Source organism: Siphateles boraxobius, unplaced genomic scaffold (genome assembly GCF_051911475.1).
Source record: "Siphateles boraxobius isolate OS27281-9 unplaced genomic scaffold, OSU_SipBor_1 25, whole genome shotgun sequence".
NCBI lineage: Eukaryota > Metazoa > Chordata > Actinopteri > Cypriniformes > Leuciscidae > Siphateles > Siphateles boraxobius.
In genome coordinates this window covers 21,247,167-21,263,755 of record NW_027508866.1, presented here as the reverse complement: position 1 = coordinate 21,263,755, position 16,589 = coordinate 21,247,167, and the positions used below count along the sequence as shown (strand labels likewise).

Genomic DNA, 16,589 nt, shown 5'->3' with positions numbered 1-16,589 from the left:
CTCATAATTTTAACAAGCTGCTCATAATTTCATAAAGGATTAGTTCACTCCAGAATTAAAATTTGCTGATAATTTACTCACCTCCACATTATCCAAGATGTTAATGTCTGTCTTTCTTCAGTCAAAATCAAATGAAGGTTTTTGAGGAAAACATTCCAGGATTTTTCTCCATATAGTGACTTCAATGGGGTTCAACAGTTTGAAGGTCGAAATTGCAGCTTCAAAGACTCTACGGGATCCCAACCGAGGAATAAGGGTCTTATCTAGCAAACGATTATAAAAAAAAAAAGTTTTATATATATACAGTCACAAATAACTTTCATTTAGTTTGTTTGCTTTTTGTTACCACTTTGTATAGCTAGCTACATTATCAAAATGTAAGCACCGACCCAGTGTTTACAAAGCGAACGTGCAAAAAGACTGTCAAATGCCATTTACTGAAAACAATTGCGTGACCTTTCCAAAGTGACTAGGGAATACGATACGAGCATACTTTTTAACCACAAATGCTCGTCTTGCACATGCTCTGTGATGCCCGTCCATGATTTCACACAATACCTGGTCACTTTGGAAAGGTCACGCAAATTTTTTTTTACGTCACATTGGCGGATATACAAAAAACATATATTTTTCTCCTCCAACTTCAAAATCATCCAACATAGTTGTTTTACCTTTTTTTTGTTTTTTGTAAACGGCATTTGACTTAGTCTTTGCACGTTCGCTTTGTAAACACCGGGTCGGTGCTTACATTTTGATAATGTAGTTAGCTATATAAGGTGGTAGCAAAAAGCAAACAAACGAAATTAAAGCTATTTATGACTGTCAGAGTTAATGTGTTCGCGTTTTGTCATTATATAACAAGCAGACAGATTATATATTTTCAGACAGCATAAAAATGTGCAGGAAATACAAACAAGGGAATTCTTTAATTCGGTGTCATTATATAGATATGAGTGTAATACACACAAATTGCAGAGCCCAATAATATAGTTTTCCTTCCTTAAAAAGTAACTGAATGTGTCGCTAAATCCCTTTTAATAGAAAAACCATTGGTATGAATATATAGTTAAATATTTGAATCAATAGACAGAACTAAAAATATTTATTTGTAAATACTTGTTTTTGCAGTAATTATGTATGTACACAATTTGATTTGAAGTAATACATTTTTTATATTATATTATAATGTTCCCCTCTGTCCTGTGTCAGTTATTATAATTATTTTATTTTTGTTTTACATTGGTATTTTTTCTTTTAGGATTAGGTCAGTAGAATTTATTCTCTTTTATTGTATGGTTTTGTATAGTTTATTTTACCATTGTGTAATGTAATGAAAAGATATATTTTATATAAAAAAAATTAAAATATATATATATATATAATTTTTTTTTTTTTTTTTATAAATTAAACTATAATAATATTGGTTCAATTGGAGTGATTTATATATACAGATTCTCTGTTAGAAAAAAAAATTTGACTAATGCCAACCCCAATTTATTTTCCCACAAAATATCTACATTTCTCAAGACGGTAGTGATCTTGTTATTTGCCGCCCAAGCTTGCAACACATGTGTCAAACGCTGAGGTTTGCTGTGCCGACAGGGCAGGAATCTGAACCGCACTCCTGTTCCCACGCTTACCTGCCTCTGCTTCAGTTTGAAACATACCAGTCTCCTCTCATTGGTCAGATACTCGGTCATGTGACCCAGCCAGCCACAGCACAAACCCGCCGCCTGTATGCAGACCAGGATTTTCCCATGGGAGCGGCAGTGAGAGAGAGAGAGGGTGAACGGAGTCCAAATGAGTATTTTCCCTCCACTCCCCTCCCCCACCTCTCGTCTATGGGAGCTATCTGTCTCTCGTCTCTGGCTTTTCTCGAGCACGTCTAACTAATTGGAAATGGTTTTAGCTCGTTGGAGGCTCATGCTGGCCTCATATAGAGGTGACGTTTGAAACACATACTCAATACTGTGCTTTTGTGCTGTACAAACAGTAACCTGTCAAATCTTGTGCAGTCTTTCCATTTGGTACAACAACACAACGTGACTAACCTTACTACTAACTACATTTTCTCAAGAAATTATGAAGGCAAATACCAAAACTCGCTGTCATATGCTTGGATGTTGTATGTAGTTGCCAGGACTTGTGTTGTTTTGAGTGGTTTTTAGCTCTTTTTTAGCACATTGCTAACTGGTTTGTGTTCTGGGGTTTTTAAGGTGTTTGCTTACTGGTCCGAGTCAAAAGGGCCCCTTTTGCAAGTGTTTAATGTTTTGGTCCCTAAATATGGCTCATGTTGTCCCTGCTAAAATTAAGTTTAATGGGATTTTTTTTGCGTTTAATTGTTGACCAGAGAAAATCAAAGCTTGAATGCTTTATAAAGTAATGTCTCTTCTCTTTTAGGGTTGCATTTGGGGGAATTTAAGATTTAAAAAAAAAAAAACAGGTGATTTGTGATTTTTTTCTTTTTTCTTTTTTTGCACAATTTTGCAACAACTGAATTGTTGTCTACAACATGGGATAACATCCATGAATGTCATTCACAGACATTACTAGACAACAGTAGTGGGAACGCCCGCTAGTGATCTCACTTTAATCTCTAAACAAGTCACATCATTAATTTCCATACCACAAACGGTGTGGGATGAGTTTGACCGTTAAATACTACAAAGTTTCCAAAGCGTGTCCTAACTAGGTGTGATGGATTCTATATCTTTATCTGAGTTTTTGTTAGCCTGGTTAACGTCAGACTGAGTCTCATTGAGACATCGGTCTGGGAACCACATGTTCATTTTCTCGTATTTGAGGCGTGGTTTACGAATGCCCAGAGCCGTTACGTAGCTCATAGCCAATTGTTTCAATTATACCAGATGACGTATGTAGAGCGACAGAAATTAGACGAGGATGAAGACGATGGGTCAGAGATTTAACTAAACTACTTATAACAATATCTAAGGCTGCATCGAAAGGTAACTTCGCGTCTCCTGCCATGTTGGATCCATAGGTATAAACAAACTGCTTCGGTGTGTCGCATAGACGTCGTCATTGTCTTGCTGCTCCCTCCACGTTCTGTGATTGGTCCCCTCGCTGAGGCGAAAATCTGGTCCATTGAATCCAGACTTTCTAGCAGCGTGAATAAAATCGCGCTGCGGGCAAGGCAGCATGGGGAAAACCAGGCTAAGTTTTTGTCCTAATCTGAGACAAATGAAGAGTGCCACTGTTGCCCTCAGTGAAATCTCACTGGTTAAAAATCCCACTCCACTTCTGCATCGCACCTGTATAATATGGCGAAGCATACAAATCTTCAGAGGAATTCTTCAGAAATGTCCAACCTGAAGTGTGATTTTAGGATGTGTTCACACTTAGCATGTTTGGTGTGATTGCTCTGACACTGTGGTTCATTTGAATAAGTGTGAATGCTGCCATCTGAACCCTGGTGTCACCAAACAAGATGACCGAGACGTTGAGAAGATGGATCTCGCTCCGCTTCCAAACAAACTCTGGTACGATTGAAATATGAACGCAACACGGACCAAAGACATGTAAACGAACCAAAAACAGGACATGATGTCACTAGATGAGGTCCTAAAAAGGACAGAAAGCTCAAGAATAGCTGTTATTTTCTCGTCATTGTCATGATGCTGTCCATCACAGTTCAGTTCAGGCATCAGAGCCGCGTCTCCTCACAGCAGATCTTCATTTGTGTGACGGAGGGATTCCTGACGCTGTTTTGACTCCTTTACACATTTTATAAGCTCTTCACGGGTTCTCAGCTGCTCAAAATACCATCATATGTAGCTGCACACATACAACGAAAGCATTTAGCCCAGAACACGGCATTGTTTTGGATGTTCATTAAGTTCCGTCTCAAAATATACATCATAAAATACGACCAATCAGGTTGTGAACATATCTCTCAATGCCTTTAGGTTCAGTATCTTTTACTTCACTGTTAAAATGCCAACGTGAACGCTAAGCGCACCAGGACTACATTTTTTTGGTCTGGACCAAATTAAACGAACTACAAGTGTGAACACTCATGAGAGACAATGTTGGAATTGAAATGCACAAGTGACTGACAATCACGAATACCCGCAATAGCAACTAGCCCTGGCTCCTACACATATGGCGTTGACATACTTGCCATAGGGTTTGGTGTTGTCACGCTTCGTTTTTTCCTCCTCGCTGGTTCATGTATAAGGCAAAACTTGCGCGTGTGGTTTTGGAGGCAAACACAGATGGAGAAAGAGCGCGACGGTGCAGGCATGAGTATGAAGAGTTGGCGGAGCAGGTTTTGACTTGCTTTTGCATGGGAAACTCAGGAGCTGGGTAAATAGTTGGCGGTATGTTTTTGGCCACTCAGCCACTGCGGTGTGTGGGAAGAGATCACTCAAGGTGGAATGGAGAGAGCGTGAGAGTGAGCAGCCAGGGGTTGCAAAGGGCACCTGTGTAGGTCACACACACCTTGCTTTTTCACAGCTGTGTGTATGTGCGTGCGTGTGTGAAAACATGTATACTTCAAACTGAATTCTGTGTGGATCCAGTACTTAAAGTCTGTCTGAAAACATTCAGTTTGCAGAATTCTGTTTATGAACTGATATAATTTACTCTACTAGTCAAAAGTTTGTGATAATTAACATATTTTATGTTTTCTAAATAAGTCTCTTCTACTCACCAAGGCTGCATTTATTTGATTAAAAAATACAATAAAAACTGTAATATTGTGAAATATTATTATAATTAAAAGAACTGTTTTCTATTTTAATATATGTTAAAATGTAATTTATTCATGCGATCAAAGCTTTATTTTCAACATCATTACTCCAGTCTTCAGTGTCACATGATCCTTCAGAAATCATTCTAATATGATGATTTGAATAATATTTTAATGCTAAATTGTTCTTATTATCAATTTTGAAAGCAGTTTAATTTTTTTTCTATTTTTTGTGGAAACCATGATACATTTTTTCAGTAGTCTTTGAATAGAAAATTCAAAAGAACAGCATTTATATGAAAAAAGCAAAAATAAAGATATTTATAATGTTACAAAAGATTTCTATCCATTTAATACTCCCTTTCTTTTTTTAAATCTTAATTATCGATAACTTTTGAATGATAGTGTATCACGACTTACACAAAATGTAAGTAACGAAAACTGTTTTGAACTTTATTAATAGTAAATGTTTCTTGAGCATCAAATCATCATATTAGAATGATTTCTGAAGATTACTGGAGTAATGATGCTGAAAATACAGCTTTGATCACAGGAATAAATTATATTTTAACATATATTACAATAGAAAAAAGCTATTTTAAATGTTAATAATATTTCACAGTATTAATGTTTTTACTGTATTTTTGATCAAATAAATGCAGACTTATTTGATCAAAATAAAATGCAGATAAATCCATGCATAAGAGTCTTCTTTCAAAAACAATTGTTCCAAACTTTTGGCCGCTAGTGTACATCTACATAATTAACTTTATTTAGCCTCATGTTGTTTAAAACCCTGTATACCCTATTCAAAAGGAGAAATTTAGTGTATGTGATAAATTTTCACTTCTCTATATTTCAAGTCGTCTTAACTAATATGGAAGTTGTAAACTTGAGTTTTCGGTGGTTTTTTTGGGCCTTGTTGGAACTTGACTGCCATATACTATGAACTGATATTGTGTAAAAGAAAAGACTGCCTGAAAAAATTCTCCTTTTGTGTAACAGAAATAATAACCGTGGTGGTTTTCAAACCACATGAGTGTGAGAAAATAATTACAAACTTTTCACTGTTCCTTTTAAACTGAGAAGTCTTTCGATTTCAGTTTTATTTCTGAGAACAGAATTCCGGTCCCATGTGTTCACTGACTGAATTGTCACTGTCGTGTTAAGGTGTCCCATTTAGCATGTCTCAGTCTGGGCGGTGTTGCAGAGGTGGAGATGGCGTTTAGTGACGAGGCTTTTAGCACTCATGTGTTGTTTGAAAGGGTGGGAATCGGTTCTTCGCTGAGGATGAGACAGAAGCCACACTGAGGTGTGAAATCAAGAGAGGCGACGCAAACTTTTAACCTCACACCTAGCCTGCGTCACTGGAGACGAGTGTGTGTGTGTGTGTGTGTGTGTGTGTGTGTGTGTGTGTGTGTGTGTGCGCGCGCGTGAGAGAGTTTGGCACTGGATTAACCAGACCGAGTAACCAGTCCGAGTTCACAACCTACTATCTACCAATGTGTGTATATACATCGTTAAAAAGTTTGGGGTCAGTAGGATTGTTCTTTTTTGTTTTGTTTTTTAAGAATAAATACTTTTATTCAGCAAGGAAGCATTAAATTGACCAAAAGTGACAGTAAAGACATTTACATATAACAATGTTACACAGTAATTATTTTTCAAATAAATGCGGCTCTTTTGAACTTTCGATTCATCAAAGAATCCTTAAAAAATGTATCACTGTTTTCAGAAAAATATTAATCAGCACAACATGTTTTCAGCATTGATAATAATAAATGTTTCTTGAGCATCAAATCATCATATTAGGATGATTTTTGAAGGATCATGAGACACTGAAGACTGGAGTAATGATGCAGAAAATACAGCTTTGATCACAGGAATAAATTACAGTTCTCTATTGTAATATATGTTAAACTGTAATTTAAAATTGAAAAATTATTTCTCAAGTACATTTTTTTACTGTATTTTTGTGCAGAAGAGACTTCTTTCAAAAACATTAAAACAATATTACTGACCCCAAATTATGGAACGGTAGTCTGTATGGTGTAAATGCTGTGAGTTTGGTAGACAAATCTAAATTGTAAATAGATACATTTATTTTTGTATAATGTGTATACATATACATTTCTTTACAAAGTTAACATTTTATTTATTTATTATTTTATTTATTTTCAATGGATCACATCAAATTCCTTACATACTGCACTTTTGATTCATATAAGAGAGCACAATATGAGTATTTCATATTAGTTATTAATTATTTCATAGTTTTGATATCTTTACTGTTATTCTAAAATGTGGAAAATGATAATAAAATAGAATAAGTATAAACCGTATAAAAGCTATATATAAACTGTCAACATAAGAGAGATTTTATTGTCTACCACTTGATTTAACATCTTGTTGGTGAATTGATTTGCATGACGTCATAATGTTTTATTACACATTGATGTGTTTTTTCTGTCACCTGTTTCAAGGCTTGCAACTGTAATGAGTACTTTAAGCTGTCCAGAGAGGATATGACCCGCATGATGAAAGAGAGAGGTTGGTGCTCGTTTTCCTTTTATTGTCCATTTCAAAACAGCATATATATTTGAATGTACATCTTAAATTGTATTTACAGATTTAATGAATTAGCGTTTGATTTTAACAGGATTTCCCCCCAGTTTTTTGTCAGTATCAGAGGATAGCACGCTTTGAGCTCTATTGGTTTTTTTCTTTCTCTTCAAAGGTCTTCTTCAGGACATCGTATCTAAGCGGGATGACTGCGAACCACAGGATGAAACACAAGAAGATTACAATAGCTGGAGGCCCCCAGAGGGCCCCGAGTTCACCCCTCATTGCCGCTGGGCCCCACGCACGGCCCTGGACCCCCAGACCTTCAGATTCCCCAGCGGGGCCGAAGTTCAGCTGGAGACGGTTCCCCCAGGCCTCCTTCCCCGGATTCCCGTGTACTTCATCTGCACCGGCTGTGGAAAGGTGTTTTGGGAAGGGACGCACTACGACCGGGTGCTGTCCCAGTTCCAGAAGGTCCTGCACGTCAGCGAAAACCTCGCATGAGATCGACCGTGAGAGAGACCAGGTGTAATGAACTCTCGCTGTTGCTTTGCGGGTTTTTTTTTTCTTTCAGATTTTTTCAAATTCTTTTTATGGAGGTATTTTTTATTTGCTACACTGTGTCATGATAAATGTGCAAAAGCATCGATTAAACGTTTCGGAAGGTTTCATTTTGTGTTTTTGCACTATAAAACAAAATGAACTCAAATTTGTTTTGCACAAAATAATACACGTAATGCCATAAATGTTTACAAACCTCCTAAGTTGTTCTTAAAATACAAGTGTTAATTGTTTTTAATAACACTTTATAAAAAGATGAATCACAAATTCATCACAAATGGTATTAAAACAGGATTTTTGTTGAATTCACTCAAAATTCAATCATTTTAAATTTCTTTGCACAAAATCTTGTTTTTCTCTTTTTTTAAAAGAACTTTTTTTTATCTAAATTTGTTTTACACAATATAATACAGTTAATGCCATACATTGTTTACAAACTTAAGTTGTTCATAAAATGTGTTAAAGGTTTTTGATAATACTTTATAAAAACGGGATTTACGTTGGATTAACCCCTTCAAAATGACGGCTTTTTTTCCAGCCATTGTTTTATGATTGTTAAGCTCAATGTAAATATTTAGCAAGTTATATATCTCTTGCAGTTATCTCTGAACCCCCCCCCCCCCAAAAAAAATTGTTTGCTTTTTTTTTTCTTCTTCTTTTTTTTCCAGATCAGATGTTGTTTATGTTTAGTCTTGAAGTCACATCTCCATTTGTAAATCTGTCAAAACTACAGAATAATATGCCTGGGTTCCCCAAAGACAGCGCTGCTGAAATCATGCCAGACGCTGTTTTCCTTCCAAGTTTTGCGAGTTCATAACAGGATGGGTCGCATACAGTCAGTCCTTCAGTTCAAGTTCAATAAAGTCGCACTCAAACAGAGCTGTCTATATCTGTGTCCTCTTTTAAATGTGCGCTCCCTGAATACAAGCATCAAAGTGTTGACTGTAACCGTAGCTCTGCGTGTTTGCATTAGCTGGAGATAATCTTGTCTGCTTGCAGTAGGAGCTCTACCTAGCCCTGTTCAGGCCGCCCCGGCTCTTCTGCACTTCTGTTATTCGATACTGGCCCTTTCTTTGCTGGGAAGAAAAGCTCGCCTCTTTCCCACGCTCCTTGAGCACGTGGTACTGGGGCAGAAAGTGGACTCTGAAGCCCCTCCCTCTATTGAGACGTCATGCTAACCCCACAGGTTCCCCGGGCCGGTGACTCAGGGGCCTCTGCCTGCGCTCTTCCCCCTCCTCTCCACTGTCTGGCTCCGGCGCCAGAAAGCTCGCGCAGAGGCCGGCTGGCGGATCCTGCGTGCCTCCATTCATACTGTGCTGTGCTGTACTCGGTTGGTAGTTCCTGAAGAGTAAAATGCAATGCAAAAGGACTTCTTTATAATATCACGCTTAATTATTTCTAAGTCAGTAACCATACTACAGTAAAACCAAATTTAGTTTTGTGTTTATTATGATTTTACTACAAAACCAGAGTTAAGCTGGAGGTGCTGTATTTAGTTGCGCAGTTACTGGTTTTACTGTTTATTAAACTACAATATTCAGTTAAACCAAGGTTTTGTGTAGTAAAATCACTGTATTATTTTAGTTACATTGGTTTTACTGTTGCAAAACCAGGTTATCTTTGTTTTTACTACAAAATTCATAGTTAAACCATGGTTATTGTTGTGAAATTGTGATAATCTTTTAGTTACAATCAATGGTTTTACGGCAAATTCTGTAGTAAAACCAGATTAGTTTTTAGTTATTTTGGTTTAACAACAAAATTCAGGGTTAAACCATGGTTATTGTAGTAAAATCATGGTTAATTTTGTAGTTACTATTATTTTAATACAAAATTCTTAGTTAAACCATGTTTATTATAGTAAAATCATGGCAATCTTTTAATTACAATGGTTTTACTGCAAATTCAGCTAATTATTTGGTTTTACTGCTAAAATTACAGTTAAACCATGCTACTGTAGTAAAGCCATGGTTCATTTGGTAGGTTCTATGGTTTTACTACAAAACTGCATGTGTTCAAGTCAATAAAAAGTAGCTACAGTTTCAGTAGGATGTTTAATTTTGGAAAACTGGAACAAAGAGCTCGTATCAATGAATCATATACTGAAAACTGTTTCCAGCAGCAAATTAGATGTGACCAATATCATAAATTTCATTATTTAATTTTTTGTGATTATAACATTTGCTCACAAACATTCATACATACATATTTACTAACAGCCATATGAGCGTTCTTCTAACATAAAGAAACGCCAAATATTTTAACTTTATCCTGCGAGGAGCTAAATGTGAATCTGAACTTTGTGTTTTGAGATTTGAACAAAACAGGGTTTCAGAGATTTAGATGCCACAGAGATCGACTTTCCAGCTTTTATGACGCATATTAATCTTTAATAAGGCATCTTTGCACCCGTCGACACTGGGAGGAGTTTTTAGCTGGCTCTCACTGGGTTAGATTTCTGATAAATGTGGCCCGGTGGCACAGGCCCAGGTGGAATGACACACTTCCTGTTAAGTACTGTACATCTGACATTGAGCAAATGGCTCGCAGGCTATTCTCAGCGGCGGCTCCATTAGCGCCTCATTAGAGCTTGTTTCTTTGATGTGGACTTAAACTGCGTAACTTAAAATTCCCATACAGGTTCGGTTTTTGTGTGAAGGAATACAACTTTTAAAAGATGTTCAAAAAAATGTCATTGACCCTCTGAAGTATACAGTGACCCTAAAAAGTATTCGGACAGTTAAAGTCTCAAATTTTACTGTATTTTCACTGTAAATTTTCAAAGATGGGCTTATTCGAGTTTTATAGGCCTATTTCAGTCGTTCTACATCAAATGTTCATGTTTAATTCGGTTACTTGCAGTTTCTTTGTAATAACTTTTTTCTTATTTATTACGTTTCTTTGTAATAAATTTACTAGCAATTTCTGAGCGAAAATAATTTTTTCAAATAAAACTAACACTATGAGTTTTTCTCAAAATTTGACTTTTCTGAGACCGTTTTGCATAGATAATGAACTGGTTATTTTTAGTAGATTTGAAGTCAGTTTCTTCTCAAGTTCACATTCAGAGTAGGTGTAGTTCATCACATTATAACATGATCCACTAATGTTTGACAACCACAAAGTAGCACAACACTTTTTGTCTTAATTTTCAACAGTATCTACTTATTATATATTATTATATCATATATCATCTAAAAAATTATGAAAAAAGGATTAAGTACAATGGAAAAATAAGCATTTTTAGCTTGAAAAGGTGCACAAGCATTTCCCCCAAATAAATGACACTTACTTTTAGTGAGAGCGAGCGTCTAAATCTCTGACTGCCTTTCAGATTAACCCTGGTTTTTTCAAACTACAAAAAATACAAAGTTCAGATTCACATTCAGTTCATTGCAAGATAGTAATGAAATATTAGGGATTTTGTTGCCACATATTGTCAATTTGTAAATCTGAATGTTTTTGTGTAAATGTTAAAGTCACTAAATAAAAACAGCACATAAATGATATTGGTCACATCTAATTTGCTGCTGAAGCCAGTTTTCAGGATATGATGCATTGGATTTTCCTAAATTCCACTTAAGTTTTAATGTTTTTATTAATCGCTGTGACATTCGTACATTTTTAGCATGCCTCAAGTGTCGAAGCTTTTTGGGGGCCACAGTAGGAAAATTTAACAACAAGTAGCAGAAAGTGTGCAAATTCCCAGGTCCAGAGATAACCGGTCGGGCACTGGGAGAGGCCCTCCGTTTTCTCAGCAAATATTTTCCAAAAGGCCAGCGCACGGACACATCTTTCTGATTAGCCAACAGATGTGCTGAGATATTTTAGCTCTAGCCTGGCAGGTCTTAAAGAACACTTCTGTTTCACACATGGTCAAATACCTCACAAGTGCACATCGCTTCATTCTATCAAAACTTGGGAAAGAAAAACTTCCAAAAGCTTTATGCTTTAGCCGGTTGAAATATAATTCGTGAGCATACTGAAATCTGGTATACTTCACAGAACAGAATTCCTGAAATTCGGTATTCACACATGAGAGATTAAAGGATATATGATGGAGGGTATATGATGGAGGGGAGAAGACATGCTAAGATACTATAAATAATTAATAATGTGGACTAGTTATTACTTCCACATTTTAAACCAGTGAGTATGTGTGAACTCTGGTTTCACACGGTTTATTTTTGAGTTTTGAGTTTCATGTACAAAAAGAACGTTAACATGAGAACTCTATATCCGACTCATAACCAAGGATTAGTGAACTTTTATCCGTAGTTTTTAATTTTTGGATAGCTGGGAGCTGGCATGGAAAAGACGTAAATACAAGCATAAATCAAATTGTATAAAACTGAGAGTTGCATTGAACATGCACATTCCAAACTACCTACTTTATGAGGCATACATTGCAAAGTCATTAAATAATGAACAATGTATAGTGTCAAATACAGTGGCGGCCTTTGCAATTCGGAGGCCAGTCTTTTTTCGAAAGCAAGCAAATGCAAATGCTTATGTTAGGCCCATTTCAGGTGAAATGGAGAAAGAGACAAAGAGAAAGTCAGTATAAACTAAGAAGAATGTATATGTTGAAAATATTAAGACTAAGAACTACCACAAAAAATAGATGTATATCTGTTAAAGGGGTAAACCTATGGAATAATTGTGATTATAGGAATTAAAATTGTGTACTTTACTCTGTAAATTCAAGAAAATGTTTTAAAACAAGGTGATAATTATATAACTCAGTATGAATAATGTGTGTACGTCATGTAATATCTGATATGTGTACCTTTGTAATCATGTATGTACATCTTGGAAATTGTCTTATGCAACTGTTTGTTTATTTTGAATGGACTAAATCCAGAGAGGAAAGTGACACTCATTAAAACATTATGTATAAAGGGTAGGCATAATAAGCATAGACTTCAGCCTACACCTTTTTCGGTTATTATGAATAGCTTATATATATTTTTCTTTACTTTGGAAAATTAGGTGTGAAGACCGAAATAATTTTTTGTTGTTAAATAGGTGAAACAGCATCACATTTAAATTTTACTTTCTTAATTTGACACACATTATATTGTGGGGAAATCAAATATTTAGTTGAACTTCTGCTTCTTAATAGCTTTGGTTAAAGTTAAAACACATTTTTACATTTGTTGCAGATAGGCAACATATTGACTTCATTTGACAGCCAGTGATCATCTGAAGCAATTCTGAGCACTTTTTTGACAGAGGTGTATTAAACTAGTCAGACAGAGATATGTTTTATTGTGGGCTGTAGCCTATTAGCCTACTGTATTCTAATATAAGGACACATAGGCTACAAGTTGTATATGCAAATTGTAAGAATACAGTAATGGTAGTTACTATTTCACTCAGATACCTGTTCAGAATGTTTTACTGTAAGTTAAAACTACAGTAATAAAGAACTGTGAAAATAAAATGATGACAATAATATAACAAACGGAAATTTGTTTGTTGTTGTTGTTGAATATTTACGGATCTTTGTCAGTTTATAGGTGAATTCAGGTTGATTGGCACACTTTTTGCTATTGAGATGACTGGGGAAAAGTGTCCCATTCAACCTGAATTCACCCTCTATGTCAATTTACGTTAAACTCGTCACCAACAGTCTTGGCCATATGAAAAAGTAATTTTACTGTGCTAAAAAGTACCTTGTAGGCGCGGTTATACGTGAAACAGAACAGTTTGGCAGATCAAATGTTTAAAGTTTTTGTACTACAAATGGAGCAAACGGCTGCACACTATACTACGTGTGTGTGTGTGTGTGGCTTTACACGCCAAACTGCGGCGTGTGAGGATAGGCGAGTGCACTGCGCAGAAATTGCAGTCGTCCGGTTCCCACGGTACAGCTTCTATGCGTGTCACTCAAGTTCCTGCCCCGCGCATGCGCATAGTGGGCTGAATCTTCAGGTTTGACTATAGGGCGCATGCGTGACACCGGGAAGTTTGTACACCGCGCGCGACGCGCACCTCTATGGACGCGCACAGGAAATCTCACAGACTGTGTTATTGACTTTAAACAGCTGGAATGGCTGCTTCACAAGTCTAATGGTTCAGAGAAAGGTGTTTCGTGTTACTTTTTAGCAACCCCTATAAAGAAGCGGTTATTGCCATTTGGTGTAGACAGGTAGGAAAGTGATCAATAACAATAATTTAAAAAATCTGATTTTATCTGAATGACAGTTAAAAAATAAGAAGAAATGGATCCAGATACTTTTTGAAGCCCACTTATTTTAAGGTTCAGAGAAAAAATGTCTAGAAATCACAAAGTGGGTCTCTCTTTATGTTTTATACCGTAATAACAGGTGAATGTTTTCCATAGGCTATATAATACCTCGAGATATGATTCCAAACTGCGTACAGTTTGCTTTTGGCAAGACTTATATGTAAGACAATATTGTCGGTTTCTGAATAAAAGCCCAACCCAAGCCTTGCTGTCGAGTTATGTCCATCTTTCAAGTGGTTATTTATATCAGTTAAAAGATTTTTCCTCTCTCTAATGTGTGCATATTAACACATAATAACCTAATAACGCAGTCACTGTGGGATGTTTGGGCAACGAGACACGCCCATTTCTCAGTTTCAACGCGTGGCCACTCCCCCAAGCCAACCCCTCAGCCAATCAGCATCGCACAACCCCTCCCATTCCACAATACTTGATTCAATAGAGACGTTTTGTTATGCAAAGTAGTTCGTCTAAAATATCCCCCTGGCAACCCAGCTCTGGGCAGTGAATTACCGGGACCGCGCGACGGACAAACAGAAGCGGGCAAGCGGGCAGTTTTTTGAGTCACTTCTACCCGTCCACACGTAAATAGGCAAGTACATCTTTACTTGTTTGGTTTTAGATGGAACGTGGGATAGTACTTTAACAGTTTCTGTGTTTATTTCAGTCACCATTGCCAAATAAACCACAGCGGGACGTGAGAGACGCATTTCCTGAGGTAAATTTACCTCAGACGTCTTTAAATCTAACGGCCCCTCGATGTGCTTAACCGGAGATGCCACCGTTCACACGCCTCCTTTCTCACTCTAAATAACTCCATATTCTGCCGTAACCTGGTGCTGCTACTGAGACAAACACACACACACACACACACACACACACACACACGGAGACTTGCACCTTGTGGATCATTGAACTTTCTCGCTAGTTCTTTGGATTTATACACCATAGTCAGTGACTGCATTTGCACACCAAGTGTGTCGTTTACTTGTCCTTTTTGGGATATACGCTAGTTTCACACACCTAAACTGGGTTTAGTCCAGTAAAGCCGCGACTATATCCAAGTAAGTTACTCGAGACGGTAACGGCGAAAAGAGGCGGTTAAAGCATCATGAGCCAGGCGGAGATATCGACGTGCTCGGCGCCGCAGAGAGTCTTCCAGGAGGCGGTGAAGAAAGGCAACACGAAGGAGCTCCATTCGCTTCTGCAGAACATGACCAACTGCGAGTTTAACGTCAACTCCTTCGGCCCCGAGGGACAGACGGCTCTGCATCAGTCGGTCATCGACGGGAATTTGGAGCTCGTGAAACTGCTGGTGAAATTCGGTGCCGATATTCGGCTGGCGAACCGAGAGGGATGGAGCGCGTTGCACATCGCCGCGTTTGGAGGACACCAAGACATCGTGTTATACCTCATCACCAAGGCCAAGTACTCCTCCGGCGCGCGGTGATCCGGTAGAAACACGCGGAAAGACCGGGCACGTTTGAAACTAGCATTGATCTGCCAAGCTTTGACACGACAGACGGCGGCGAAGTTCCCTTGTACCTTAAACCAAAATGAGGGCTGTAGCCTTTTTCTTTCCCGTGAGTAACGTTAACGTATATGGTCAAATCTGGCGACGAGAAACTGTTTGGGGATGTGCGTTGGTACTATAGCTTTTTCTTGAATGTGTAAGTCACCAGATCTGGACTGTGTGGCTTTACCCAGGGCTTGACCTCTTGGCCTGTCACCCTGGAGAAATCGAGATGGCACTTGATGCTGTGGCTGAATGCTGGAATAGTTAAACTCCAGAACGAAGGCCAACATCTGTTTTGGCTAAACACTGTCTTTAATACAAACCGTAAGTCGTTTCATCAATCAGATCGTGTGGCATTGGTGACCAGTGCTGAAATATGTCCTCGGAAATAACAATTGACTTATTCTTAAGTACTGTACACATAGCTTTACTGTTTTTCTCTGTACAAGTAGTGTAACGTTATTGTGCTCTGCCTTCACCTAGCAGACGGCTTCCACACAGCTTTCAGGCCAGTGCGACCCACGTCTATGGTTAACGTGTTACTAAAAACCGCTGCTTTCGCTTTTTTTTTTGTATCAAAACGTCAGGAAAGTCGCCTTTGGGACACACTTTATAATCTTCTTTTCAGTATTTTTTAATTAACACCCTGGTCATCACTGTGAATACAGGCTGGGTTTGTCTTTTTATTTATGAAGGTACATTGAGATGATGCATTTAAATTATGTTGTGGTTATTTTTAAGACTATAGCCTAAGTGTAAAAGTATGTAGGGTGACCTAAAGCTGCTTCGGACTTGTTACAGGCTAAACTGTCCCGTGTGGAGATTCCGCTCCACGGCCCCCCTACGTGTACAATTTTTTTTTTTTTTTTTTGGGGGGGGGGGAAATGCGTCCCCTTCTACTTTTATTCTGGTTCTCTGCATCAGCTACCTCGACTTGAAAGTATTCGACAATATCATATGCTCTCTTTCTCAAGCCTTCTCCTTAA

At 37.6% G+C, this 16,589-nt stretch overlaps 2 protein-coding genes across 4 annotated transcripts in view; both read left to right on the top strand.

The window, feature by feature from the left end:
* The window catches only part of exd3 (exonuclease 3'-5' domain containing 3), a 43,978-nt gene extending 35,265 nt beyond the window's left edge, over window positions 1-8,713 (top strand). For 2 of the 3 annotated variants that reach the window (XM_077243153.1, XM_077243154.1), the window contains exons 19-20: window positions 7,195-7,261; window positions 7,449-8,713. In XM_077243153.1, coding sequence (XP_077099268.1) covers window positions 7,195-7,261; window positions 7,449-7,777 — 396 coding nt within the window. In that variant the 3' untranslated portion in view covers window positions 7,778-8,713. Of the gene's footprint in view, window positions 1-7,194; window positions 7,262-7,448 lie in introns of those variants that run through there. The other variant, XR_013207134.1, reaches the window with a different exon arrangement.
* Window positions 8,714-15,060: 6,347 nt separating this feature from the next.
* Window positions 15,061-15,671, top strand: nrarpa (NOTCH regulated ankyrin repeat protein a). Its single transcript, XM_077243149.1, has one exon. The coding sequence runs from the start codon at window positions 15,199-15,201 to the stop codon at window positions 15,535-15,537; it is 339 nt and encodes a 112-aa protein (XP_077099264.1). The 5' UTR covers window positions 15,061-15,198; the 3' UTR covers window positions 15,538-15,671.
* Window positions 15,672-16,589: the final 918 nt, after the last annotated feature.